This window comes from Sinocyclocheilus anshuiensis, unplaced genomic scaffold (assembly GCF_001515605.1).
Source record: "Sinocyclocheilus anshuiensis isolate Anshui unplaced genomic scaffold, SAMN03320099.WGS_v1.1 scaffold371, whole genome shotgun sequence".
Classification (NCBI taxonomy): domain Eukaryota; kingdom Metazoa; phylum Chordata; class Actinopteri; order Cypriniformes; family Cyprinidae; genus Sinocyclocheilus; species Sinocyclocheilus anshuiensis.
The window spans coordinates 982,013-1,009,481 of NW_015549597.1; the positions used below are offsets into that span (position 1 = coordinate 982,013).

General features: G+C 36.5%; 5 protein-coding genes across 7 annotated transcripts in view; 3 read left to right on the forward strand and 2 right to left on the reverse strand.

The window, feature by feature from the left end:
- Window positions 1–1,135: 1,135 nt before the first annotated feature.
- On the reverse strand, window positions 1,136–3,001 carry LOC107658416 (uncharacterized). The gene is made up of 6 exons (XM_016446952.1): window positions 2,893–3,001; window positions 2,753–2,783; window positions 2,312–2,508; window positions 2,014–2,147; window positions 1,669–1,761; window positions 1,136–1,576 (listed from the first exon to the last, which is right to left on the reverse strand). Exons 1-6 carry the CDS (start codon window positions 2,900–2,902, stop codon window positions 1,427–1,429), a joined length of 615 nt encoding a protein of 204 aa, XP_016302438.1. The 5' UTR covers window positions 2,903–3,001; the 3' UTR covers window positions 1,136–1,426.
- Window positions 3,002–3,392: 391 nt separating this feature from the next.
- Window positions 3,393–9,442, reverse strand: LOC107658432 (apoptosis regulator BAX-like). Its single transcript, XM_016446972.1, has 6 exons — window positions 9,281–9,442; window positions 9,176–9,206; window positions 5,011–5,181; window positions 4,778–4,913; window positions 4,066–4,170; window positions 3,393–3,888 (listed from the first exon to the last, which is right to left on the reverse strand). The coding sequence occupies exons 1-6, from the start codon at window positions 9,300–9,302 to the stop codon at window positions 3,733–3,735; spliced, it is 621 nt and encodes a 206-aa protein (XP_016302458.1). The 5' UTR covers window positions 9,303–9,442; the 3' UTR covers window positions 3,393–3,732.
- Window positions 9,443–10,210: 768 nt separating this feature from the next.
- LOC107658477 (aldehyde dehydrogenase family 16 member A1-like) lies at window positions 10,211–21,007 on the forward strand. 3 transcript variants are annotated; one of them, XM_016447039.1, is made up of 17 exons: window positions 10,211–10,305; window positions 10,523–10,620; window positions 12,061–12,160; window positions 12,264–12,390; window positions 12,476–12,633; window positions 12,781–12,858; window positions 14,095–14,441; window positions 14,859–15,017; window positions 15,130–15,283; window positions 15,491–15,566; window positions 15,661–15,766; window positions 15,946–16,076; window positions 17,866–18,033; window positions 19,144–19,348; window positions 19,976–20,161; window positions 20,340–20,465; window positions 20,663–21,007. In XM_016447039.1, exons 2-17 carry the CDS (start codon window positions 10,534–10,536, stop codon window positions 20,840–20,842), a joined length of 2,388 nt encoding a protein of 795 aa, XP_016302525.1. In that variant the 5' UTR covers window positions 10,211–10,305; window positions 10,523–10,533; the 3' UTR covers window positions 20,843–21,007. The 3 variants fall into 3 exon arrangements, with proteins under 3 accessions (XP_016302525.1, XP_016302527.1, XP_016302526.1); XM_016447041.1 differs by having other exon boundaries at window positions 12,267–12,390; XM_016447040.1 differs by lacking the exon at window positions 10,211–10,305 and having other exon boundaries at window positions 10,313–10,620.
- Window positions 21,008–22,779: 1,772 nt separating this feature from the next.
- LOC107658478 (ferritin, middle subunit-like) overlaps window positions 22,780–27,469 on the forward strand; it is a 23,958-nt gene continuing 19,268 nt past the window's right edge. The window contains exon 1 of the mRNA XM_016447042.1: window positions 22,780–22,960. The gene's annotated coding sequence lies outside the window, so the exon portion shown is untranslated. The remainder of the gene's footprint in view (window positions 22,961–27,469) is intronic.
- Window positions 22,954–24,177, forward strand: LOC107658480 (ferritin, middle subunit-like). Its single transcript, XM_016447044.1, has 4 exons — window positions 22,954–23,071; window positions 23,241–23,387; window positions 23,537–23,662; window positions 23,789–24,177. The coding sequence occupies exons 1-4, from the start codon at window positions 22,970–22,972 to the stop codon at window positions 23,945–23,947; spliced, it is 534 nt and encodes a 177-aa protein (XP_016302530.1). The 5' UTR covers window positions 22,954–22,969; the 3' UTR covers window positions 23,948–24,177.

Here is a 27,469-nt window from a genome sequence, read left to right on the forward strand (position 1 = left end):
TGGAAATTCACATAATACCTCCATGGTTATTTCCAACACCTATAGTAGACCATCAGATTTTGGAAGAAATTAATAATAAAAAGGGTTATGTTTCCAAGAATGAGATTGCACAAATATACATGGATCAAAATTATAGTCAGGAAATTTAAATATTTACAGATGGATCCAAAGATCCTGTTTCAGGAAATACATCAGTTTCTATATGCATTCCTCATTTTAAGATTAAAATTGCAAAAAGGACAAGTAATCCTTTATCAGTTTATTCAGCAGAAATGATAGCCATTCTGATAGCTCTTAATTGCGTCGAGGAAATACAGCCATTAAGAACAGTTATTTGCTCAGACTCTTATTCTGTCTTAAGTTTATTAAGTGGCAAGTCTACATTTAGACAAGACCTATTATATGATATCCTACAAAGTATGTTCAAAATTCACGAATATAGATTAAGTATGTCATTTTTATGGGTACCGGCACATGTTGGGATAGAGGGAAATGAGGAAGCTGATCAAATGGCCAAGAAGGCATTAAAACAAACCGATATAGATATAAACATATCACTTAGTAAAGCAGAAATGAAAGGAATAATCAGAGGGGCTATGATTAGGAAATGGCAAAAGATGTGGGATAGGGACATAAAGGGTCGGCATCTATACAACATTCAAAAACAAGTTGGAAATGGAAGGAAAATCTTTGGACGTAGGAAGGAGGACACAATAACATCTAGACTCCGTATTGGTCACACAGCTCTTAATCAATCATTATTTATTATTGGTAAACATGAATCAGGTAATTGCAATAAATGTCGTATACCAGAGACTCAGGGCTGCGGCCCTCCAGGAACTGAGTTTGACACCCCTGCTTTACATGCTACTTAAACATCTAAATATTTTTAATAATGATTTTCCTTTACATGTCATGTACTGTCATGGGTTTGTGGGAAGGACTGTATTTAATGTAGGCCTTTTGCATTGGTCTTTCATAATCTACTACATTATTGGAAAAGCTGAAACAATTACATTTGAAATGTAACAATACAATTTTTGTACATCGTATTTTTAGTGCATTGTCATTCAGTCTACAGTTACAAGGCTATTTATAAATTTATAATATAAATTTTATAGACGAGGTAGAACAGTCTTGGCACAGCACCTATGACATTTCAAGTCCTGCTAGTTATTGCTATACTCCCCATTTTGGATTTATTTTATCCCTCCACACTCACATGGACTGAGACATGCCAAAAAAAAAGTCTGTAATTCCTGTCTGTTCGTGCATTATACATTATAATATTTTACACTTTTTTACTCTGCATGATATTGTCAATCAGCCTTCTCTTACTCGGTCAAAACATCTTTATTTTTGGTCCGTTGCATGTGTAAATCCCAGCATTTCTCCTTTTCTCACTTCATCAGTCCACTGACCGTCCTCAGGCACCTCTGTTTAGTCTCCAGACGATGAGGCCCCCCAGCAGTACTCCACTGATGAAGAAGACTCCACAGGAGAGGGAGTTCAGGCTAGATGAGGAACCACAATCTCGCTCAAAGGAGTAACGAGCCAAGGAAGAGATACTGTTGATCTGCAGGTATTTAAAAGAGTGACTATTACTGATGCGTCTTATAGATGATATGCTGTGTTGGTACAAGTGCTGTCATGTTTATCATATCATACCCATCCTCCCCTACTGCAGATGCAGTTCAGTAGGTTATCCCTGAAGTAATCCAGTGTCCAAGACACAACGCCTGAGACAAAATCAGCAAGAATCTATCCATGCAAAACCAAAAACAAGCACAGATGAGTTAAAGTCCAACCTTACAGCATTAAAACTTAGGTTTGGGCACTGAAACCCTACAAAAGAATGTTGGCATTACACATTTATTGTGAAATGTGTAGGAAGTGAGCTGGTTTGAATGTATCCTGTACCTCATAATTTAAATTTGTACTGCATTTTTTAATCCTATATAGAAACACACACAAACAAATGAAAGCAGGTAAAATAAGGAAAGCACTGCATACCTTTGCAATGGATTTCCCAACAACACAGATCAGAGTAACAATTTTCCCCCAGGTGATGTCATCAACAAACACTTTGTCTACAAGCATCTGGAAACTCTTGTCTGTCCACCACATGTGCAAACCCATCAACCATGCTGAAATTAAACACATCTTTAATAAAACAGATTTGCTTTTTCATTATACCGGTTTTATTGTTAGGTGAGCTATCTCTTTAATTCTCACTACTTTATTTTTTAAGCTACATAACTTTAACATTAATATTTTTACTCAGAAGCTATCTTCCATAATTATTACATACAGTAATACTCTCGCATAAAAGAGATTTTGATATCGATACTAACTCGTTGAATCTCGGCTCTCGATCGAGAGTAGCCGATGACTCTGATAACGTTGGCCACCTGGTCCAGGAGCTGCTCCCGCTCAGCACTCGTTAGCTGCGGTTCAGGAAGAGACGGTGCACATGTTCCCGCTCTCTGTACCTGGTCCTTCACTGACCTGAGAACATGATTTGAATGATATACTAATGACGTGTACTGATTATTACTTTATTAGTGCTACCCAAAGTGAATGCCAATGAACATGAACATGCCACAACGAATAAAACATGGCATCCAGGTAAACAGCCTCTGGTTGTTAAGTTACTTTATTGGTTATTTGGGTATTCATTGTTAAATTTTATTTTTTTTTTTAAGTATTTATTAAGTTATAAGCACGATTTAAATATGTATGTGAAACTTACCGAAGTACAAGATTCTCTGAAAACTGGTAATCTAAAAGATTGATACAAAATAAAATGTTACTACATTGGATGCCATTTATACTAGAGCTCACGTTAAGAAATAATGACAAAGGCCTGTTTCGTAAAGTTATATATCCTACCTAATTCCATGAACGCTTTTTCTTTCTTCCCCCTTGGGCCTATTGATTTGATGGCCACTTCACAAACCACAATGAAACTATCTATGTGAGGCCTCTGCCTTTACGTCAGTGCCATAGTATAGACATATCGCAGACCTAACTGGTTAATAAGTCTTGCTTTCCAAATCAGATATAATAAAATTGTTGTCAGTTCCGCATTTTCGCTGCTAGCGTCGCACTAGGCTAAGTGAAAATAAAAGCGAAACAAACAAGAGCGGTTTGCTTAATTCCCTTGCATTTCTCCACCCAAAACAAATCTATATTTAGCAACCATCCTCAAACTATAATGTAGCTCAGAAAAAACGCTAAAAAAAAAAAAACTCTCTCGGTACAAATGCCTATATTTTACTATTTTATATTTTATTACAGAACCATCAGGCATAAAAATGCATGCAATATATTTCTATATATATTATAAATGCATTTAAAAAAAAAACGTATTCACATACACATTATCGGGACTTTAATCACATTCAATGCAAAATATTTAAATGAACAAGAGAGGACAAGCCAGATTATACAAACCACTATTGTACATGAGTCAATTATCAGTAAAAAGCTTAGGCTCAGTTTTATCCCAACAATCTGTCCTGATCCTGAATAAACATGTAGGCCTACCCTTCTTTAAATCAATATGACCATATTCAGTGTTTTCTACAAAACAGTATAAATACATATAAAATAAAGGCATATTACAATAAAAAAGGGGGGCAAATTACAAAATGCAGACATAATATACATGGTTTTGCTCAAGTTCAACATTATGGACACTTCTGTTGCAACATCTTCATTTTCTTCCTCTTAGCTATTTCTTGGAAATTTCGAGACGATGAAGCCACCTAGCAGTAGGCCACCAGTGAAGGCCAATGCGGCTCCAAAATAGGAAGAATATTTACTAAGTAAAGAACCAGAAAATTGCTCAAAGGAGAAACAGGCCAGCGCAGGGATACTGTGCATCTGCATTAAGGGGTACAAACAAAGGAAATGTCATAGATATGACATTGTGATCAATACTGTTCAACACATCTTTCTAACAACATTAGAACAAGATTAAAACAAAAGTCAAATGCTTCTTCATATTCCAGTAGGCTATTTGAGACAATAATGTAAAAATGTGTCTTCATTGTTTCTTACCCATCCTCCCATTTTGCGAATCCATTCCAACAGAGTCCTCCTGAAGTAATCCAGACTCAAGGTCAAAATGTCGGAAACAATTGTGGGTAAGCGTGCAAGGACCATCTATTGAGAGGAAAGAGGTATAAGTTATATGCACAGATATAAGCATAAAGATGCATGTCTACAAACAACAGACATATTAACATAAATTTTAAAGGGGCCATGAACTGAGAAATCAAAATTTCCTTGATCTTTTGATATATACGAGGTCATTGTACTATAAAAACATCCTGTAAGTTTCAGAACTCAGAACTCTGTCATTAGTCTAAAAACAGCTTATATTGAAGCCGAAGTGTGGCTAAACTCCGCCTCCGCAGAAGATCAATGCCTGCTTCTACATTACTGCCTGTTTAGCCCCGCCCACCGATTCGCGCATGTAGTGTAAATAACAAGAGACAAACACATGTCTACACAGAAACCAAGCAATAAAGATGGCTCCGAAGACAACAAGACGCTGTGCAGTGCCAAGTTGTAGTAAAACAATCTTTGCATCGGGAGGTTAAAAACAGGACAGAAAATAGCCTATTACTGCTAAATTATGTTTTTTGTTGTAAAAATCTTGATAACATTATAAGTGGATGTCAGAGAACAGTACAAAATAATAAAAAAGGCAGTTCATGACCCCTTTTAAAAGACAAAAGAAACATGCAGGATCTAACTAATCCAATACCTTTGCAGACAGTTTTCCAACTGAATAGAACAGCACTATAATTCTCCCCCAGTTGATCTGGCCATCTGTGAAAACCTTTTCCACAAGTTCCCAGAAACTTCTCTTATCAGCCACTTTTACTAAGCCATCAATCATGCTGTGAAGTCAGAAGAACAGAAAGTGAAACCTGGTGTTTTAAACCCAGTATAGACAGCAACACTGATGTTTAATAAAAATTCAAATCTCAGACTGACTCATTGAATGCTTTATCCTGATCGAGTCTATCACCGATCACTTTGATGGTCTCCGCCAGCTGTTCAACAAGCTTCTGGTCCTGGCTGTTGCTTATTGGTCGAGCTTTGGGAAGGGCTGGTGGGGGTGCATGTATCTCAGCTGCTACACTCATCACCTCATCTCTTACCACCCTGAAAGAAATTTATTTGTTAACTGCATATGAGTCAAATGTTCATAGAGATATAACAGATTCACAATTACCTCCAATAAACATCAACATTTTAACACTAATAATTTCATTATGACTTTCCTCAAATGACATTCACGACAGCATGAAACGACGTGCTCGGATTCCAATTACAGCCAACATTACATTACAATCTATGACATTTAGATTTTCCAAAATGATTTGATTGCTACCAAGCATAGTAGATGTTCTACAAGGTATATTAGGTATATTATAATCTCTCACAAATCCCACGATAAATTACAGTTTTTGCAGTCTGTTTTAATGAGTGGGTTCGAGTTCTAAATAATTAATGAATAAAAATGTTACAGTCAACATTATCTTTATTAAATGTTTTTTAATTGTAACACTTAAGAAAAATATATTTTTTAATTGAGTTTAAATTTAATCTTCTTAAAATTATGAAAATATTTTAATTTTTCTTATGTTGTCAAAAGTTCTGTCAAATATGTTACTAACTGGACAACCCCTGCAACTACAAAATATAGTAGTCAACATTTGAAGTGGATCAAAAAGTTCCTTAAAGTTGTCCTAAGACAAGAACACATTTTGGTTTTAGGTTTTAGGACAACTTTGATGAAAGGTTTTGATCCACTTCAAAGATTCAAGTGTAGTTTATCACAACAACATGCGACCAGCATCATAGGCTATGCTATTTTCTTCAATGGTGGATATTTTGATCACATTATTGTAAGTGTCCACTCCCACCCCAGGTGGTGATGGTCCTCACTGCAGAACACAATATCCAGGGGGCGAGGTTGGATCTAGATTCAACTCCTCCCACCTTACATACACCTAAACCTACCCGTCTCCACCCCCTGATCCCTAAACCCACCCATCTCCACCCCCTAGATGTGGATCCAACCACGCCCCATGGATCTTGTGTTCTGCAGCGAGGGGCTACTAGGCCAGGTAGCGACCGTCTACAAAGTACATGTAAAGTATAAAACGATTAATGTTTCCCCACCGGAATGTGTTTTACAATGAACAAAACAAGAGTAATTTGTGAACCAAGGTCTTTTAAAAATATAAAGACAAACACTTATAACGCTCACTTGAATTTAAATAAGAAATATTGTAAACAAGATATGTGATAGTGGTTATTATTATATTATTACTATTAATAAATATATTAATAAAAGAAAAACAATATTAAAAATCATTATCATTCCATAATCCAGTGGTTATGCAGTAGGCTGACTCCAGGTCCTTGTGAAAACATTTTAATGTTCATTATATTCACAGAAGTATGACACCAAAGAAGTACATGCTATTGAAATTTAAACCATTAAATACATTTGTTTAAAATAAATACACTCTTCTGTATCAACTTCATGGTGTGTGTCTTGTTACTGTCTTTATAAGAACATTTTTATATTGGTTTTAGTCACAGAACTATAACAGAAAACATGCTATTGAAATACAACTATTAAGACAAAGTTGGCAAAGAGTGTTGCTTTGCAGTTGTTTTGACTTGAGTTTGAAAATCTAATTTTGAATAAATTAATTTCTAACACAGTTTTATTACACAACTTCAAATGGTGTCTTGTTACAGATTAGACAAACATTTTAATGGTGGTTTTAGCCACAGAACTATAATAGAACACATACTATAGAAAATTAAACCAATACATAATTTAGTTTAAAATAAATACAATCTTCTACCTCGGCTTCAAAAGCTGTGTCTTGTTACAGATTTCTTAAAGAACATTTTCCAGTTGTTTTCATTGTCAAAGAGATGCAGAAGTCACGCTATTGACATTCAAGAATAGCTTGCGAAACCTTCCAAAGAGTCTCCAGTATTACTGCCCCCTAGAGGAAGATACTGCAGTTGTTTTGACTGAGTTTGACATTTAAACCTTTAATAAATTAATTTAAAATCACTACAGTCTTCTATTTCAACTTCAAATGGTGTGTCTTCTTTCTGATTTCTAAATGAACATTTCAATTCAGGCTTTACCCTCATATGTAATTCAGGACATATGCTATTGAATTTAATTTAAAAATTCCATTATTATTATTATTTTTGATAGTTGATCATGAGTCCCTTATTTGTCCTGAGCAGTTAAACTACTACTCTTCAGAAAAACTCTCCAGGTAACATGGGAAACATATAGGTTCTTTCTGAAGCTTCTGACATAATTCAGCTATTATTTTGTCTTGTGGACTATATGTAAACATCTTTGATGCAAAATATCTTACTCAGGACAGTACTAAAAAAATAACATGCATTTTGTGTGATCCCTCTTACAAAACATTAAAGTGTTTTTAAAGAAACAAAACGGGCCCTTTGAAAACGAGCTCGAAAATTGAATTTATAACTAATTGATGTATTGGTTAATCAGCTTAATAAACAATTTAATAATTCTGTTTCAATTGCATGTGCTCTCTCATAATTCTGTGACTAAAACCAACATTAAAATATTCTTCTAGAAACCAGTAACAAGACACAGCTTTTGAAGTTGTGATGGAAATCTACATACATTTACTAATGTCTTAGTAAATCCAGTTAGTTAAATTAATTTATTAAACGTTTGAATGTCAAACTCAGTCTTAACAAATAAAACATGTTCCTCTAGGGGGCGGTGTACTGCACAATCTGTGAAAGGCTTTGTGAGCTTTTTGCTAAATCCTTACATTTAAACAGCTTTTGCTGTGTTGCAGTTTCGCGAATAAAACCACCATGTAAATTTTCCATGAACCAGTAACACTACACACCCCTTAGAATTGGGACAGAAGAGCATATTTATTAGAAATGAATAGATGTATTTGTTGCCATTTCAATATCGTGCGTTGTGTTATAGTTCTGTGCATGATCTGTGATATCAACCAGTAACAAGACACACCCTTTAAAGTTGACATGTCAGACTTTGTGTATTTTTAATTTATTCACATTTCTGAATATCAAACTCAGTCGAAGCAACTGCAGTGTATTCCTCTAGGGGGCGGTGTACCGCACACTCTTTGGGAAGCTTCCAGAGCTCTTTCTCAGTTTTTACAATTCAATAGCTTTTGTTGTGTTACACTTTTGTGAATAAAACCAACATTTAAATGTCATTAGAGGAAACAATTACTAGACACACCCCATAAAGCTGAAATAAGAGTATTTGTATTTTTTATTAATTGATGTATGTGCTTTTCAATAGCACGTGGTGTGCTATAGTTCTGCAAATTCAACCGATATTTGTATTCTATGAACAAGTAACAAGACACACCCCTTGAAGTTTGCATATCAAACTGTGTGCATTCTAAATTAATTAATTTAAACTTCTGAATGTCAAACTTGGTCAAGACAAGTGCAATATCTTCCTCTAGGGGGCGGTTGTGCTATAGTTCTGTGAATAAAACCAACATCTAAATGTTTTTTATGAACCAGTAATAAGACACACCCCTTAGATCTGATATTTATTTTTTATACATTTCACAACTGAAGCATTTAGATACTAAGAATAACTGTGCTTTTTGCTCTTCGTTTTGCACTTTGCAGACAATCTATCAGTTACAATACATTAAGGCAGATTAAAACAAATAAAACACATTGTGTGTTCTCTTCTACATTTGAAAACAATTAGAACACAGTATGTTTCTTGTCATTGTGCTAAACCGTTAAAGAACTTTTGAAGATTTCCGAGGCTGAATCTCTGACAAATGTCAAACGTCGAACCAACTTTGTATCGGTTTCTTAGATTACATATTTCATGGCCTTACTGTGGACTGTGTCCACTAAAGATCATTAATTGTTTGCCATAAATTGTTGTTGGTTTTTCCCCCCACATAGTTTAAACTTTATTGTGTGTGTGTGTTTGTTTGTTTGTTTTTAAGTTTTTCAAAGATTCTAAAGCTGGGGGTTAGACTAGCCATTAACGGAAACATTGAGTTTATAATGAATATACAATACGACATACAGCGACATCATACATTTAAAAAGTGAAACGTACCCAATTAAGAGCGCTTCTCCAATCTGGTCATCTGTAGAGCGAAGAGAAACATAAGTAACAAACATCTAACATCGCTTGAGAGCACAAACAAACACAGTCACTTACCCTGCGAGACTTCGCAAGCCATATCAGTAAAATATAGGCAATCTATAGCCTATTGTTGTTGTTACTTAGTGTTTCAAGTAACGTTTTCGACTGGGTGAAACTATGGGGAATACCACGCTATTTTAGTAACGTTAAGCTAACTTTTGTAGAGATGAGTAACCATTTCTGTGTTTCATTTCGAAGGCTGCGCCCTCCAGAGGTCGCCTGTGTTGGCCGCCTACGCCACCGAGGATGCCTCATTTCAGAAAAGTAACCATGCTTTCCATAATAATAAACAAGTTGCCGGAATTTAGGATTTACGAGGAATAACAGTCAATGTTATAATCAGTGGGTACTTTTCTGAACTGGGACAAACATCGATGACATATGCGACCGAAAGGTGCAACCTTCGAAATGAGACACTGCCTAGAGATGGCAAGTATGGAGTGGACGCCTTCCTGAAATCCATCTGATATCTATGCCATATCGAATATGTTTTTACTTTAAAGTCCTGTGCATTTCTAACGTATTACTTATTATAGTGACAGCTCAGTCTATTTTTGTGAATGATGAGTACAATACAATAGTATCAGGAGGGGTTTCGTTTGACGTAGACTACAACCAGTGGCAGTGTTGCCATGTCCACTTAAGCTTCTCTGGGATTGTTTGTTCATAAAGTTTACTTATAAATACGGGCAGTAAAGGGTTGTGTGCTTTTCATATAACGAATTTCTAATTATTTTAAGTAGCCTATATTGTATTATTTTAAAGTATATTGTAATGAAAGTATTACTGAAAACAATTGAGTTAACAATTCGCAATGTCTAGTGTTCTTTTTTTTTTTATTATTATTATTATTATTTGTATTATTATTATAATTTCTTTTGTGGTGTTCCATCCAGACATTCTGTCAAATCATCGGGGAAAAAACAGTGTTCGCTCATTTTCGCTTTTTTGGTGACTTGCTGTTAAATGCCACTTTGCTTGATTTTCTTGCGCGATCTGGCAACACAATACAACCCAGGAAGAAATACCAGCGTGGACTTGTAAGCTCACGTTGAATGCACATTTGAATTGTGTTTAATATTTACCTGTTTCTTGCAATCGAGAATTCGTCAGGTCCTGCTTATTGTAACTAGTAGTTGACAGCTTTGCACATTTGATCGCTGTTATTAAGTGAAAGTATCAAAACACTGAGTATTATTATTTTATTTTGAAGTAGCATATTTTTCAGAAGTTAGAAACAATTTTTTATTTCTATAGGTTAAATTGTTATGGCAGGCACTTCTACAAAGACTGTGCACGACATCTTTCAAAAGATGGAGTATGGATCATCCAGCACGAGCACAGCAACTGCACAGGTAACGTTAAAGCGATCCTCGGGGTAAATTAACTTTGTATCTTACATTTAGTCATTTAGCAGATGCTTTTATCCAAAGCGACTTACAAATGAGGACAATAGAAGCAATCAAAATCAACAAAAAAGCAATATGATATGCAAGTGCTATAACAAGTCTCAGTTAGCTTAACGCAGTACACATAGCAAGGTTTTTTTTTTTAATTATATAATAAATAAAAAGAAAACGGATAGAATAGAAAAAGAATCGAGCAAGCTAGTGTTAGAGGCCTTTTTTTGCTTTTGTTAATTGTATAATAAATAAAAAGAAAACGGATAGAATAGAAAAAGAATCGAGCAAGCTAGTGTTAGAGGCCTTTTTTTGCTTTTGTTAATTGTATAATAAATAAAAAGAAAACGGATAGAATACAAAAAGATTAGAAAAGCTAGTGTTTTTTAAGAAAACAAGCAGTAAATGAATAGAGTGCAAGTCTAAAAGAGAAGTTTTTTTTAAGAATAGAATTAAAATAGAGAGTGCTAGAGTTAGAGGGTCAAATAAAATGCATCTTAAATTAAATGCATGTTAAATGCATTTAATACTTTGAATCATCAATTTGATATTTATTATAATATTTATTTTGATATTTATTTATTTGGCATTTTAAGTGCCACAGAACACTGCAATTTGTTCACCCTGTGTTAAAATGATTTACATGTGACTGTTCATTGGGATACAGACAGCTCATGAGAAAAGCATGTGATAAGATGCTGGTGGTGGTCCACTTGCTGTAAATTCGCATTAAAAAACAATGGATGTCTCAAAGGAGTAGTTCGCTTAAAAATTTAAATTCACTCATTTACTCGTCCTCAACATGTACCAAGTCCATATGACTTTTTTCTCATGTGAAACACAAAAGAACATCTTAGGCAGGTTACAAACTGACAGCTTCAGTCACCATTCACATTAATTACATCTTTTTGCCATGCAATTAAAGTGAAAAGTGACTGAGCTTGTCAAGTGTTTATATTTCTTATATCACACTTTATAAAAAGCCAAAGGAAAGTCATACAGGTTGGAACAAAATTAGTCTAAGTAAATGTAATTTTCTCGCAAACTACCCCTTTAAGTGTTGTGAGCAAAGTTCAAAATAGTTAACTGTTCATGTATTTTGTGCGAGCTATATGTTCTATGAATGATCTACTGCAACCTTCACCCTGTTTTCACAAAGCCACTCTATTGGTTCCCTCAGAGAGGTGGAACAACCACACTACATTTTGTTTACTCAAATCAAGCATGCTTGTTGTTTGAATTATCGGAGTAATTTGAATTTTCAGCATATTTGAACTTAATTTGAAAGTGTAACGTCATCGTTGCTGTCCAATTTGTGTGAGATATTCATTCCAGTTAAACACAAATTGTCAAGAAACTGTCTGTTGTTTTTTATTGTTTTTTTCATTCTCTCAGTCATGGCTGGAGAAACACTCTCGCATTCTTGGCTTCTTCATTGATGGGAAATTTTCAAGCCCTGCAGACAGACAGACCCAAGATGTGACTGATTCCAAAGGTAAGCAATATTTGATCTTTTCCTGAAGTTCAGATCTGTTGTATTATCTTCCATGCAGTGATAAGATAACTTCTCCTGCCCTCCTCCTCCTGTCTTTGTACAGCAGCGGTGGTCTGCAGCACTCTTTGTGCTAAAGATGAGGATGTTGCGTCTGCTGCCTCATCTGCAGCTGGAGGCTTCAAAACCTGGAGTGAACTGAGCTGTTACCAAAGAGCCAAAGTGTTACTCAAGTACTAGAGCTTTACTCAAAATAATGTCATAAATGTTCCATGTTACATCATGCTACATCATTATTAATGTATGTCTGTGCCCCAGGTTGGCGAGTGTCCTGCAGAGACACAGTCAGTGTGCGTCTGAGCTGTGTGAGCTCTCTCAGTCTTCTACTTCTCCTGCTGTGCTCATTAGACTGGCCCAGTACTATGCCAGCTGGGCTCAGCTACGAGACACGCTCATGCCTGAGTGGATCCCGCAAGGTATGTGAGTATTTGTGTGTGTGTGTGTGTGTGTGTGTGTATGCAAGTCTGAGAGGCAGAACTGGTTGAAGACAGTGAGAAAATGTGTTGTAAGTAGGAGGCATGGTTGTACTAAAAGTCTCATGTCATGTTTTGTCTGTCCACTAGGCGTTGTGGCAGTGGTTGTTTCCGATGAGTGCTCCGTCTACTTTCTTCTGCTTAAGGTTTTACCAGCTCTAGCTATGGGTGAGTCTTTCTCTTAAAACATGATAAGATACATAATATATGAACAATATTATGATACTTTCATATACTCCCCACACTTTCAAAAGATGAATGAAGTGACATAAAAACAGGGAAGAAAAAAAAGAAACCGAAGTTCTCACAGTTTTTTTTTTTTTTTTAAATAACTTGCTGACAGCAGCAGTTTAGGCATTTGAAGGTTAACTTGTGTTAATAGTGTTGACAGTAATAAAACTCTGGCACTTTCAAAAATTGCATTGTTGCAGATGCAGCACTAATGGCAAGTAAATTACATGTTTCACATTTAAATGTAATACTGAAAACTATAAATCAATTTTTAAAATCAATTTTGTACTTCACCTTAGTATTCAGAGTATTTTGATCATCGTCCCTATAAAATTGTGGGGGTTGTATGTGTGTATTGTTAAACCTTTTTCATTGGTTTACATTTAACCAGTGTTATTTTAGTATCATAAAGATAGTTTTTATTAATAAAATATTTTGAATCATTTAAATTTTTATATTTTCCATTGTAATTTTAATTCATTTTGTTCACTTTGTGTTTTTGTAATTTGATTCGTTTTGTTTTTAAAATATATCTATATAGTTATTATTATTATTTATTTCATTTTATTTTTAGTTATTGTAGTACATTACATTAAATGGATAAAACTGAGAAATGTTGCCTTGGCAAATAGCTGAAATAAAATGACTATTTCATTTTATTTAGTTAAGTTTTATTTTATTTTAAGTAACATTTTTTATGTTTTTCGTTATAACTATAATTAACTATAATATTTTGAATTATTTACATTTGTATATTTTCCATTTTTAGTTACTTTTGTTCATTTTGTTGTTTTTTGTCATTTAATTAGTTTTGTTTTCAATATATATATTTGTAGTTGTTTTAGTACGTTAAGTTAAACTAAATGTAAATGAGAAGTGTTCCCTTGGCAACTAGCTGAATTAAAATGACTATATTCTTATTTTAGTTAACGTTTTATTTCAAATAACAATTTTTTATGGTTTTAGTTCTAAATATAATGAACTATAATTATAACCCTGCATTTAACTGCTTTAACAAATAATATATATAATTTATGATTTAAAATAGCTTAATTCATTAGGAGTTCTTGCTCATAAATGTAAAAACTAGTAATCCTATCTGAATGAGATGTGCGGGTGCAAATCAAACTGCGGGTTAATTATTATTTATTTACATGTCTATTTATTTTCTAGGCAATGCTGTTATTGTGGTGCCTGGCAAGACTACCGCTCTTCCTGCCCTTCTGTTGGCTCAGCTGTTTATGGAGGCTGGGATCCCTGCTGGAGTACTGAATGTGGTAACAGGCAGTGAAGCATTACTGGGTGCCAAAGTGGCTCAAAATCCACAAGTGAACTACCAGACCTACAGTGGAAGACAACAGACTGGAGAAGCCCTGGCTAAAGCAGTGGCTGGTTGGGGAGTCCCCATGTCTTTCTGTCTCTCACTCAGCTCTGTGTGCCCTTTTATCATCTTTGATTCGGCAGACCTCGACAGTGCTGTGGACGGAGTGATAGAGCTGGCCTTCAAGAAGAAAAGAGATGTAAAAAAAAAAAACGTTCTTTTAAATTGTAATAATATGTCACAATATTGCTGTTTTACTGTATTTTGATCAAATGCATGCAGCCTTGGAGAGCATGAGAAATTTCTCAAGAATATTTTTAAAAATAATCTTACCTATTCCAATACAGTAAATATTTTACAAGTTTCCAAGGTTTTCAGCAAAGAAAATAGGAAAACATTATGTGGTATTTATATATGTATTTAATAATTAGGTATCTAATATTTAATATATACTACTTGTTATTAGTGCTTCTTTTCTCAAATAAAACCAGTTAACAGCTCTTCAGCAGTACCGCCATAGTCTGCTAGGGGTGCACACTGATTGAAAACCACTTTTCATGTACAGAACAAATATAATATTTATCTTTTTGCCTGCTTCTCTCTTTCTCTTGTCCAGTTCCAATGGGTGCTCTGTGTGCAGGAATCAGTGTTGGACATTGTTGTGGCCAGGCTGAAGTTGAGAATGAATGGGATGAAATGTGTTCCTCTTGCCACTGAGACTGACAGGAAACTTATAGATGCTGCAGTTCTGGAAGCCCAGCAGCAGGGGGCGACAGTGTGTGAACATTTAAGTTTAAATGTTGCCAAATATTTTAGGATGGATTTTTTGGCATTTAATGGACGAATGCTTTCATCTTTCTGATTTCTTGTGGTTTTACATCTTGTAGCTGATCCAGTCATGTCCACCTGGAACTGGTGCTCTCTACCCCCCTACTGTACTGTGTGGACTGGCTCCTTCCTGCGAGTCTGTGATTTCACCTCCTCCAGGCCCTGTGCTGCCCCTCATATCCTTCAGGAGCTCTGCTGAGGGAGTTGCACTCGGTGAGGATGAAATTAAAAAGAACTGATTTATATGAAGCTAAAAATCTTGCTATAGTTTACCATTTCCATAGGCATGCATTGTTGCCTGAGTGTAGTGAAAATCATTCTATTTTGCAGCTTTTAATGGAATATTTTCACAAATGTACATATTATATTAATGCCATTGCAATATAAGTTAAAAGTTTTGTGATCTCTGCTTGTGTATAGGAAACCACAGTCCTCATGGTCAGGCGGCCTCCATCTGGACTGAAGATTTGACTCTGGCTTTGGAGTCTGCAAAGAGGTACGTACATGTTTGGTCAAGTATATGGGCAACCTTGATTTCATTTTATCTTGATCTCTTACTGCTCTTACTATCTCTTTTTCTTTCTCTATAGTCTGTGTGTAGGTTCGGTGTGGGTGAACTGTCATTCTGTAATGGATCCTGCATTGCCTCTGTGTGGACGGAGGGAGAGTGGGAACTGCACCGATGGAGGCAGAGAGGTATATTATAAAAATGGTCACATGTTTAGTTTCATGTGCTGAAAATGGGATTCAGTGTTGTCTACGCTATTGTTTCTGTTCCTTTGGGTTTTCTACTGTATTTTTAATTGGATGTATGGTCTTGGTTGGTGACCAGTTGAGAATGTCTGACTCCTTCGGTGCTTTTTGTTCCTCTGTAGGGTCTGTATCAGTTCCTTCGGCCGTCACATTCACCTTCCCTCCCTCACTCCAGTCCCAGCTCTATCAACTATGCTGATTTTGGCTCTACAGCTTCCAAATTCATGATACCTGAAGGATTTGATCCTTCCAGGTGGGTGTGTTGTAGCTCATAGTTCAATGGTGAACTGCAAAATGCATATAGGTTTGGTATCATAAATTGAACAGTCTTGTTACAGCTGGTGTAAACATAAATATCATCAAAAGTCTGTCTTGAGAAGTATTTAGATTGAGTTTAGATTTTAGCACTAACACTTAATTCCATAGTCAAGTCAGAGTTTTGATTTTGTTTTGTTTCTTCCTGGTGAAATATTTAATGTCATGGATGAATATTTACTGATTATTCCACTGTTTTGTAGATAGTGCTTAGAACTGTATAGGGGTCCAAATGACAACGATTTGAGCCTAATTAAAGGGGGGAAATGACTTAAGAAAGATTACATAGAGCAAAATAGGTCTGTTTAGCAATCTTTGTTGCATTGTGCCAATAATGACAGTTCAAAAATGGGTTGCATTGTGTTTTTTTCCCCAACATTTCAATCTCAATATCCTTTTAGATTCTGGTTCTTAAACCCTTTTTGGTATCTTCATTTTTAAGGCCCTATATAGTTCAATCCCAGAGATATGGGGATCTCATTGTGGCTCCATGTGCAAGTTGTTGAATTTCACCCATTTTCAATTTAAGCCAGAATTATACTGCTCTTGTCTGAATTCTACTCTGGCCTGCGGACAATCCATGTGACATCATTTTTGTCCTCCGCACAGTCTGCTGAGTTTTGGGCACAGTGTCCACACACAAGCCAGATTTTTGGGTTTTTAGCGCTCAAAGCTCCAGTTGGGTGTCCATCTGCGCACACAGTCAATGCAGTGTGCTTTGAAGAGCTTGCATGAGACAGAGCAGAATACAGAGTATAAACTATACCTGAGCCTTTATCCGGGGAAGTTTCTGAATTTTGACACGGAATGACCCTGTACTGAAATCATAATATTTTGATAGATTTTCTTGGTATTGTAGCAGCACTGCCAGCAACAGATTGTGTGGGACTTTCCTCTCTCTTTGAAAATGAATTTTTTGAGCAGCTTCCTGCACTATAGGTCACTGTACTTCACTACTTCCTCGCGCTTTACTTAATTCCTCTCTGCACCATAGAAATCAAGTCACAAAAATCTGTAAAATGCACCCAGGCTTTAAAATTTCATCCACTGATTTAGATTTTCCTTTTTCCCCCTTTTTCTTTTTTTCTGTACCAATGAGTTGTGTAACATGAATTATATTATTTAATTGTGTTACTGTATTTTAATACATACCCAGTGGGCAATCGATGTTGAAAAGACATCAAAATTGATGTCAAAAACAGGTCAAATATTCAAATCAATCTGATGCCAAAAACTTGACATGATGTTGATTTGATATACAGTAAATTGATCGTCAAACATATTGGCCTATACAGTATATACACATTAAACCAATTTCACTAACTTCCTATTTTCACTTGAATACCACTGGAAGAAATTGCCATTCAAGCTGAATTTAAAATGATGTTACAGCATCTTGATCAAGTCTTGACTAATATCAAGGTGCCCACTGGGTAACCTTTAATGCAGTGGTCTCAAACTCAATTCCTGGAGGGCCAGAGCTCTGCAGAGTTGAGCTCCAACCAGCTTCAAATCACCTGCTTGGAAGTTTCTAGTAATCCAGAAGACCTTGATTAGCTGGATCAGGTGTGTTTGATTAGGGTTGGAGCTAAACTGTGCAGAGCTGTGGCCCTCCAGGAATTGAGTTTGAGACCAATGTATAAAATGTGGCGAAATGACCACTACTGCTGTTTGCTAAACTCAGACCGCTTCTATAACCCATTTCTCTCTCCTCCTCTCTTTCACAGTGTCCCTCGCTTTTACTCCCAGTTCGTGGGTGGTCAGTTGTGTAAAGCTGACTCGGGCTGCAGCAGGTCAGTTTTGGCCCCTGGGGGCTCTGTACTGGCTCACTGCCCAGACGGAGGCAGGAAGGATGTCCGGAATGCAGTAGAGGCTGCCATTAAGGTCCAGCCAGGGTAGGAGCATATGGGAAAGTTACCATGAGGATAAAACATATGGACTAGGGATGCACGATATTATCGGACTGATATCGGAATCGGCCGATGATGGCTTTAAATGTAAATATCGGCATGGCCGATATGAAAAATGATGCCGATATGTCTTGCTGCTAAGAGGAATGCGTTACTCACATGTGCTCAGGGTGTGCTAGCGATTAGATCATGTCAGCAGTGTGGCTCATTCTTGAAGCAAAGTTTTGTCTGAATGATGATTAGATTGACTGTTTGGATCGCTGCATTTAATCTGTGAAAGCACATACAGAATGATGCGTTCGGTGTGTGATAGAGTAAACAGTAATAGCGGCAGCAGTGGCAGCCTCTCCCCCAGGTCCTAACGCACGTTCGGTAAGGAGTTTTAATCTGTAGGGGGCGCTGTTGGCCTACTTCTAATTGAATTAAAAGTAAAATGGCCTACTCAAATAACATTTAGACTGTGTTTCTGATTAAATAAAGCAGTAATTGATGTCATAAAATAATGAGTATGTTTTGATTTAAAGATCAGAAGCTATAGCTTACATTAAAAAAAAATCACAAACATGACACTTGTAAATTAAATAATTTTATACTGATTTATTCATTAATGTGTAATATGTTTTATTTTTAAACAAATCATAAGCTCTAAAAGATTTACAGAATTTTTACAACTCTTTTGCTTTAGACCATCTACAAATGTTAAATCTTAAAATGAAATGTTAGGGTTAACCTTGCATCTTTCTGGGGGGGGGAAATGCAGCGATTGATATATAGTTTATTTATAATTATTTTCAAAGCTTCAATGTACTGTCAAAAAATCTTCATTATTGTTTATTTAATTCTAACATATAAGTTCTTGTTTAAAACTAACCAAAATAAAAAAATATGTTGCTTATAATTTCTGCACAGGAGAGATTTGGTGTTGTTTCCAAACAGAAGGAAATATATCGGTATCGGCCAAAATGAGTTGAAAAATAACGGATATCGGCAAAAATCCAATATCGTGCAAACCTAATATGGACCAAAAAAGTTTAGGTCAAACTTTTTTGATAAAATACTTACAGAACTACTGTGATACTCCTTGTGTCGTTGCAGGTGGATGAAGAAACGCTCCGCTGCACGCTCTCAGTCCCTTTATTCACTTGCTGACAGTCTAGATAAGAGGAGACGGGACCTGGCTGTATCAATCCAGACTCAAACCGGCATCTCATTAGAAGAGGCAGAGAAAGAGGTGCAGCTTAGCATCTCCAGGCTCTCTGATTGGGCTGCACGCTGTGATAAAGAGCAGGGTGGAACACCAGTAAGAACCTACAATATTTATTCATTAGTATAGGAATGTTTGCACAATTGACCCTTCGCAAAGGACTGCCCCGCTTAGTTACGGTTGCTACGTCCGACAAGCCATGGTGCTCTCATGCGACACACCATGTTCTTACACAGTGAAAAATTAATTGCGGAGCAAAGAGGACACTGACATGCACCAACAGACAAGACAGAACAGCTTACTTTTGATATGACACAATGACTCATCTTTAAAATTTTGTCTTTTTTTTTTTTTTATTGAAACATTAAATACCATTTTGTGGCTCTTTAATGTGTCGTGACAGATCACTGTACTAGCGCCTCAGTTCAAGCGGCACGTGAACCGATCATCTTTTCCTCTTTACTAGTTATAGCATGAAATAAACATGAATGAACATCAGAAGGTTTCTTGTTTCAACCGCGGAAAGAAATCAATTCACAATTCACATTTTTCAAGTTCAAGTCCACCGACATTAATCTACGCTCCTGTCTGATTTGTCGTTTGATTCATTTGATTTGGCGTTATGATTGGTCAGATCGCCTGTCAATCAAGCTCCCTGCGAAGGGTCAATTAACCCAAGATTTTATTTGCTTGCTTTCTAATTATATGTTCATCTCATTAAAGTTCCTGCCCCAGTCTGGTTCCGCCCTGTCATCTCCTGAGGCTTTAGGGGTGCTGGGAGTGATTCTCCCCAACTCCAAACCGCTGCTCTCTCTGGTGTCCTTGCTAGGGGCAGCTATTGCCATGGGTAATGCCGTTGTCATGGTGCCAAGTGAAAAATACCCTCTTCCAGCTCTTGAATTTATACAGGTTACTTTTCAAATAAATACATTTCTGTATATTTGTGTGTTTTAAGTGGTAGCAGTAGACACTTTACACTCACACTGTAACCTTCAGACTGCCTCCATTAATGTTCATGTTTTACAATTAATCTTCATGTTGCAATTCTTTGTTTGTAATGTATTTGATTTCTGTTTTTTGCTCAAAGGTCCTGCAGGCCTCTGATATCCCCGGAGGTCTGGTCAGTATAATAACAGGGGGCAGGGATCAGCTGACCCAGGCACTTGCCAACCACAGTGTGATTCAAAGCATTTGGTATTGGGGAAGTAAAGAGGTGAGGGGATTTTTTCTTAAAATGGAAGAAGACAAATACACATTGAGGTTTAGGGAATAGAAACATTTTGTATTTGACCTTGGCAGGGCATACATTTACAAAGATGGTGTTCTATATAACTGTAAAATATGTCCATATGATCAAGGAAAATGTTCTGGCAGCACTCATCTTGTATGTATGGAACTTTTTTTCATCAGGGCTGTCAGTTTCTTCAGTACTCCTGTGTAAGTCCCCTTAAACGTCTATGGCTACACTGTGAAGAGGAGGAGGAGGAGAGGGAAGCAGGACAAAACTGGACCAGCTCAAATCCCTCTCTTCAAGAAGAGCTTTGGAGGACGGCGGTGGTCTGGAAAAGTATTTGGATCCCTACTGCATAAAGCACTTATTATTAAATTTTGGACAACAGAAAGTGACCGGGCATGTTAGGAGAAATTCTAACATTTGTTTCACTTTCACAAAGTCATGTGAAATCAGAAAGGTTACTTTAATTCATGTTTCCCATGACAGACGTTTGTATTCTGACAAATAAACTGTTATAACAAGTTTAACTTGTTTATTGCAAAATAGTACAGGTTTTATTAAAAATGCAAAAAATTTTGAACATTATCATACATTCCCTGTTGTCATATATAGAATGTGAGGTACCTCATTTAACAATGATATGTTTGTTTAGAGTGCTTAAATTAACTGATTAATAAGATATTAAATGATCCGAAAACTGGCCCAAAATTAGTGGTACTATGTTCTACTTAACTAAAAAATAGCAATGGCTACCCACCCTTGATAGAACACGTACAACACGGAGACGTCTAGTTTACGTCTGCATTTACGTAAAATAGACGTCTCCGTGTTGTACGTGTTCTATCAAGGGTGGGTAGCCATTGCTATTTTTTAGTTAATTGTATTTGCTCACCTGCAATACACCTCTAAGACATTTCCTATCAGATGTTAAATAAACATTTAGAAAATTGCTTGAATGTTTATGATTTAGAATGTAGCCTATGTAAAACTGATCTAATACGTTTATCAGATGCTTTTACACAGATGTTTCCCAGATCAAGCGCTCTTTAGCAGACATCTGGGAAGACTTGAAAAGTAGCATAGCGCATTACATAGGTTATAAGTTTATGTAGGTCTCCTCATTCAACAATAGACAATTACTCTCTTTACTATCTATTAATACTATATTATCTCATTCTCATTGCTACCAGTCTTATATATGAAAAATACTGATATAACAATACTATAATGTGGCAGTCTGAAAGCTGTTTACTACAAAAGCTGACATGAAGACTCCAGTCCACACCCTGAGGAGGAGTTCAAGTTCCAAACGTGCTCGCGCCACGCATAAGTAAGTGATGCGACGAAATGCTGCTGAGTTACAGTGACACAGCAAAATGCCACGTCTTGTGAGTGGACATGTTTTATTGCTGACAAAAGTGAGGTTTCGTGTGCAAATCATGGTACCAAAATGCTTAGTCACTGTCACCTGATGGATTACCTTTGCGTCCGATTCCGAAGGCAGTTACTAGGCTAAGTGAAAAACAGCTACATATAGTTGGAAGACTGTCCCATGATATTACCACACCATGGTTTTCGTTTCTATAGTTTAACATAAGCAGCACAGCAAATTCAACGTTAGGATGATTTTTAGATTAACATCATGCTACTGAATATTACTTATTTTTAACCCATTAGACTTTCATTTCACTAATTCAACACACTTTGATCCTTTGACTCGAGCAAACAGTCAAGTGTGCCAAGGAAGTCAAGGGTAATTTCATCATTTTGTAACTAGTTTAAAGTTCAACCTTAAAAGTTTGCTGTGAAAATACAATGTGGCAGAGGTGTCGGGTTGAAACATCATGATGAATTATACAAAACGTTTACTAAATTATACCAAAGTCCCTTAGGGTAATATAGTCTTTGATTATTCTGAATATTTTCCATTCTCATTTAACGCAAATCTTAGAATCAGGTTTACTGTTCAGTGTTTTTATATTAATACAGTCTTAAGATTTTTTCGTTCAATATGTAATTAATTGCATTACCCCTGGTGTAATTTAAATATAATTACAAAACATCGAATGTCCTGTTCTTAAAGACTGATATATTGTCTAACGTTACATTTTACATACAAAACCTAGAATGTCAAATCGTTTTCTGTTGGGTTCATCTTGCCATTAATTATGAAAAAGGGGAACAAATATCTTATCTCCGTTGTCTGCTGACTCTCAGCTGGCTGTTTACCACTTCCTCGCTACTCAGCTCGTTCTTTGATTGGCTGGGTTCAGTTTCACTGACGCGTCGTGTTGTGAGCGTATATAAACACGAAGGTGCAGGTTCTAGCTCACAGCTTCAGGAAGATCTGGAGAGGTTCTTGCTTCAACAGTGATTGAACGGAACTTCGATCTCGCTGGAATTTCCCTTCGAAAACATCTTACTTCATATTTATTATTTTTTACCAACATTTTGATAATAAAACGACAAAAAAATCCGCCGAAATGGATTCTCAGATTCGCCAGAACTACGACCGCGACTGCGAGGCTTTGATCAACAAGATGATCAACTTGGAGCTTTACGCTGGCTACACCTACACCTCCATGGCAAGTATCTAGTTTTTTTTTAATCCATATGCTAAACCATGTCTTTTGACTTTTTTTCTTTTGGTTGCGACAGTGTAGCGTTATGCAATTCAGAGCTTGCACTTAGGCGGTGAACGAGCGCGTCTCTCGGTGTTTTTAATCTTTTCCTTAACGATTTTGTTACTTACAGGCTCACTACTTCAAACGGGATGATGTCGCTCTTGCTGGTTTTGCCAAGTTCTTCAAGAAGAACAGCGAGGAGGAGCGCGAGCATGCTGAGAAGTTCATGGAGTTCCAGAACAAGAGGGGGGGACGCATTGTACTTCAAGACGTAAAGGTAATTGCATTTGAAATACGCCTTTTCTATGGTGAACGATTTGATGAGCAAATCTGGCTCTAGATCTATGCATATTTGCAAGGGCCCATTGAATTGAAGGGGAGGGGGGCATCACGTGCTCACTGACGTGTCTGTCTCTTTCTCTTCAGAAACCTGAGCGCGATGAGTGGGACAATGGACTGATTGCTATGCAGTGCGCTCTTCAGCTGGAGAAGAACGTCAACCAGGCTCTGCTGGATCTGCATAAGGTCGCCTCTGAGAAGGGAGACCCTCATGTGAGTGACCCTCATTGTTGAAGTTGAGATGCTAAATCTGCCTGCATATACGTCTCTTTAAAGCAGTTTCATTCAGTGCTGAGAATTTAGCATCCTAAAATTTTTTTCTGACATCTTGTCCAACAGCTGTGTGACTTCCTGGAGACTCACTACCTGAATGAGCAGGTTGAGGCCATCAAGAAGCTTGGTGACCACATCACCAACCTTTCCAAGATGGATGCCGGCAACAACAGGATGGCGGAGTACCTGTTTGACAAGCACACCCTGGATGGAGACAGCAGCTAAATGCAGCCCTCAGATCATATGCATGTTGCAAAGCCTCCAGCTATACTGTATGCATAAATAGTCAAGCAATGTTGTCACGCAGCTCTAATGCAAGTTTTTAGACTTTGAGAGGCTGAAATGTTAACATTTAGAGGCAACATCTATAAGATACTGGCTCTTTTGATTGGTCATCTTGTGATTTTTAATCATCAAGCTAATGCTTTTGTGTTTAATGTACACTAATTGGTTTTAACCAAGTGAATTAGATGAATAAACATTTTTGGCTGAATTGATTGGTCTCTTTGTTTTCAACAAACAGATGTGTCAGAGGTTAGTGAGTACAAAAGTAATATTTGAACAAGCATTTATTTTTTAGCCATTAATGATTTATTCTCTCTGGCCTACAAAAAGGTAATGATTAAACTATATGTAAGACTGTGTGGCATCTCGGTCTTTCCTGGATTAACTGATGCCAAACACTATGCACTGCATACTGACTGACCTTCTAAATGATAACAACACTTACTACTACAGGAGCATATGCAGAAGGGAAAATAGTTCAGAAATTCAAATCAAATGATATCTGTTTAATATGACTAATACAGACCCACAAATATTATAACAGAACTAAATGTGTTCAGTTTACTTACACAGGATTATTAGTAAATACATGTAAACCTGGGGTGGGGCTCCATTGTTTACAATGGAAAATAAGCTTTAATGTTTATTGCTATCTTGTTGAGTATGGAGTGATGTGGTTGATTATGTTATATTATTAGGCCACTAGTTTTACACGTACCCCAAATCTGTCTGAGGAAGACCGTTAGGTTTACACTGAACACCGAAAGGCATAATGTCATGTTGGCTTTAGTGTTATCATCACTATACTGAAGCATTAGGATCTGCACTGACAACAAGATGAGCTCCCCTGCTGGCCTCACTAACATCTCTTCCAACAGCAACCTGTTTCCCTCAGGATTTCAATTATACAGGTACTGACCAGATTCAACCCAGTTCAGTCAGTTTGCAGCGGATAGTTTTGTTACTAAAGGTTTCCTAAAGTATAGCATACACTTCTGGTATAATTTCTTAAACATTTAAAATTATATTAAAAATTCAATAGACCTATGGATAGCATTTAGATCGCTGGCCTTCAGTCGCTCACCTCAGCTGTGGTGTCAGCTATTCCTGAGTGCACAAAACATAGATTGGAATTGTATATGTCTATGGGAAGTCAAAACACCTGAAATTTCTGGGCACTAAAAACCATGTTAAAGAGCCTTAGTGTTCTAAACAGCACTTATAAGTTCTTAAATACTTTATTAAAATGGAAAAAAACTTTTTCCACATAATTAAAGTTCATACAAAAATACTAGGACTACGACTTAAATAACAACATTTCACCAATTTCAACATTTTCCTACCCAGTCCAACACAAAGCACACTGGGAACTAGAAATCCACTGTCCAGTTTCAGGTGTCGACAAAAATTAATCATGTAGTTACAATTTTTGTAGATTGTAGGTGTGTGGTCTTGTGCTTGATTGTTTGATTAGTGGAATGGATTGGTTAGTGTGCAATACTTACTCATTCCTGTTAAACTGCCTGTGGTTTTGTGATTCTCTGTACTTGATGTATCAGTTTCAGTGCCAGTTCTGTGATGCTCTCAGAATGACAATTATGTTTGATGTGGTTCTGAAAAATAAAATAAAATAAAATAAGTGTATTGCAATATATTTCCTCTACAAAATCAGCTTTTACAATTATTGTCAAAATGGATAGCTCACACAAAAATAGTTCACATACCTTCATGTCATACAAACCTGTATGACAACAAAATGTTTTGTTATTGTTTGTTAGTAAATAATGACAGAATTGTCTCTTTAAGACAAAACTGCAATTATTACACTGAATTTGTGTTCTGTTATAGTACAGTATATGGTTTTGTAAAGCATTTCAGCATTCTTCGTTCCAATGTTAAACCTATTTGCAACCTTTAGTGTTTATTGGTAATTTTTATTTTAAAGAACAAAATGTAATGAAAGATATGGTGAATATTCTGTTTAAATTAGAGTAATATAATGGAATTAGATGGAATTTTGGTTACCTGGTGTTACTAAACTGAAAAAGGTTATGGCAGGTGTAAAATTGAAGGTTACACACCTGGTCTCTGAGCTGATCAAATAACAAACATACTCACATGTTCCATAATATGGCATATATGAGAATATGCTGAGTCACAGCAACACAGCTCAGTGTCAAGTCTTTGATCCGTTTACATTTGCTGACAGACTGAGAGTTCATTCTGGTACAGCATGTTTTGTCATTGTCACCCTAATAATTTTTGTTTCATCCAAATTCAGTTACCAGGGATGATATCACTGTTACATGATATTGCAGAACTGTCTCATGATATTTGCCACATCACACAGGCTGTTGCTGTAGTATGCAGGGCCATTTGCATCCTTGACATCCTGATATTTTGTAATTTAATTAATACTAACCTATTGTAATAAATGTAGACTGTTTTAAAACATGTGCTGACAATGTTTTTTTTTTTTTTTTTACAGGAATCATAGGACCAGTCCAAATTTGTGATAAAGCCCTGTTCAGATCAACCATACCATGAAAGCTGAGTTTGCAAAGTCTTATCGGTTTGTAACTGCTGCCGACTGCATATTATGTGACATGAAAAATGACTATCATAAGGAGAGTAAGCCTACTGATATCACACATATTGCACAAAGACATTTCACCTGTTACATTTCTATAGACATTCTGCAGCGTCGGCGCCACGGGGGGGCCTGAGGGGGCCCGGACCGGCCACCTCGGTCACTGTGACCCCTCACCTCTGGTGCCGTCTCCGTAGTGGGCGCCCTGATTTTAGTCGGTGAGGCAAGGTACTGCCCTGGGAAGGTCTCCCAGGCTGTTAAATACACAGATTAAAAGCGAAATGTTTTCATTTCGGTTCGTACTTAGAAAAAAAAAAAAAAAATCGTTCAGGTTATGCAGAGCGAAATAAGAACGGTGCTGCATTTAGAAAGAATTCTTATTAACGTTGCTATTATTCTTGAATTTTCAAACTGCTAACACTTTGCGCTTTGCAGTTTCGAATTATGCCTTTACTGTATGACCAGAAATTAAGGAGTAGCCTAGTCTATTTTATATTTCACGCGCACACTAAGCTACTGCATTCATTGGAAACAGCGCAGCCGTTCACCGTGCCGTTCGGCGTGAGACCCGGTCCACTGTGGCATATTTTTGCTCATTATGATATTTTTCCGTCGATACTGGAACGTGCGTGAACTACAAAGCCTATTTTACCTAATAAGGCTAATAGTTTAGCTTCAGCTACATCACCAATATGGACACATTTGTATTTGTGCCTGAGAGAGGTAAGCCCAACTTTACCTTACGTTTCTTTATAAATTAATTTGTTTTGGCACGTTTATTGCTAAGCATATATTATTATATACTGCAATTATATTTATCCATTAGAATTATATATTTTTAAATTCTTATTCTGTTCTGATACGGTTAAATT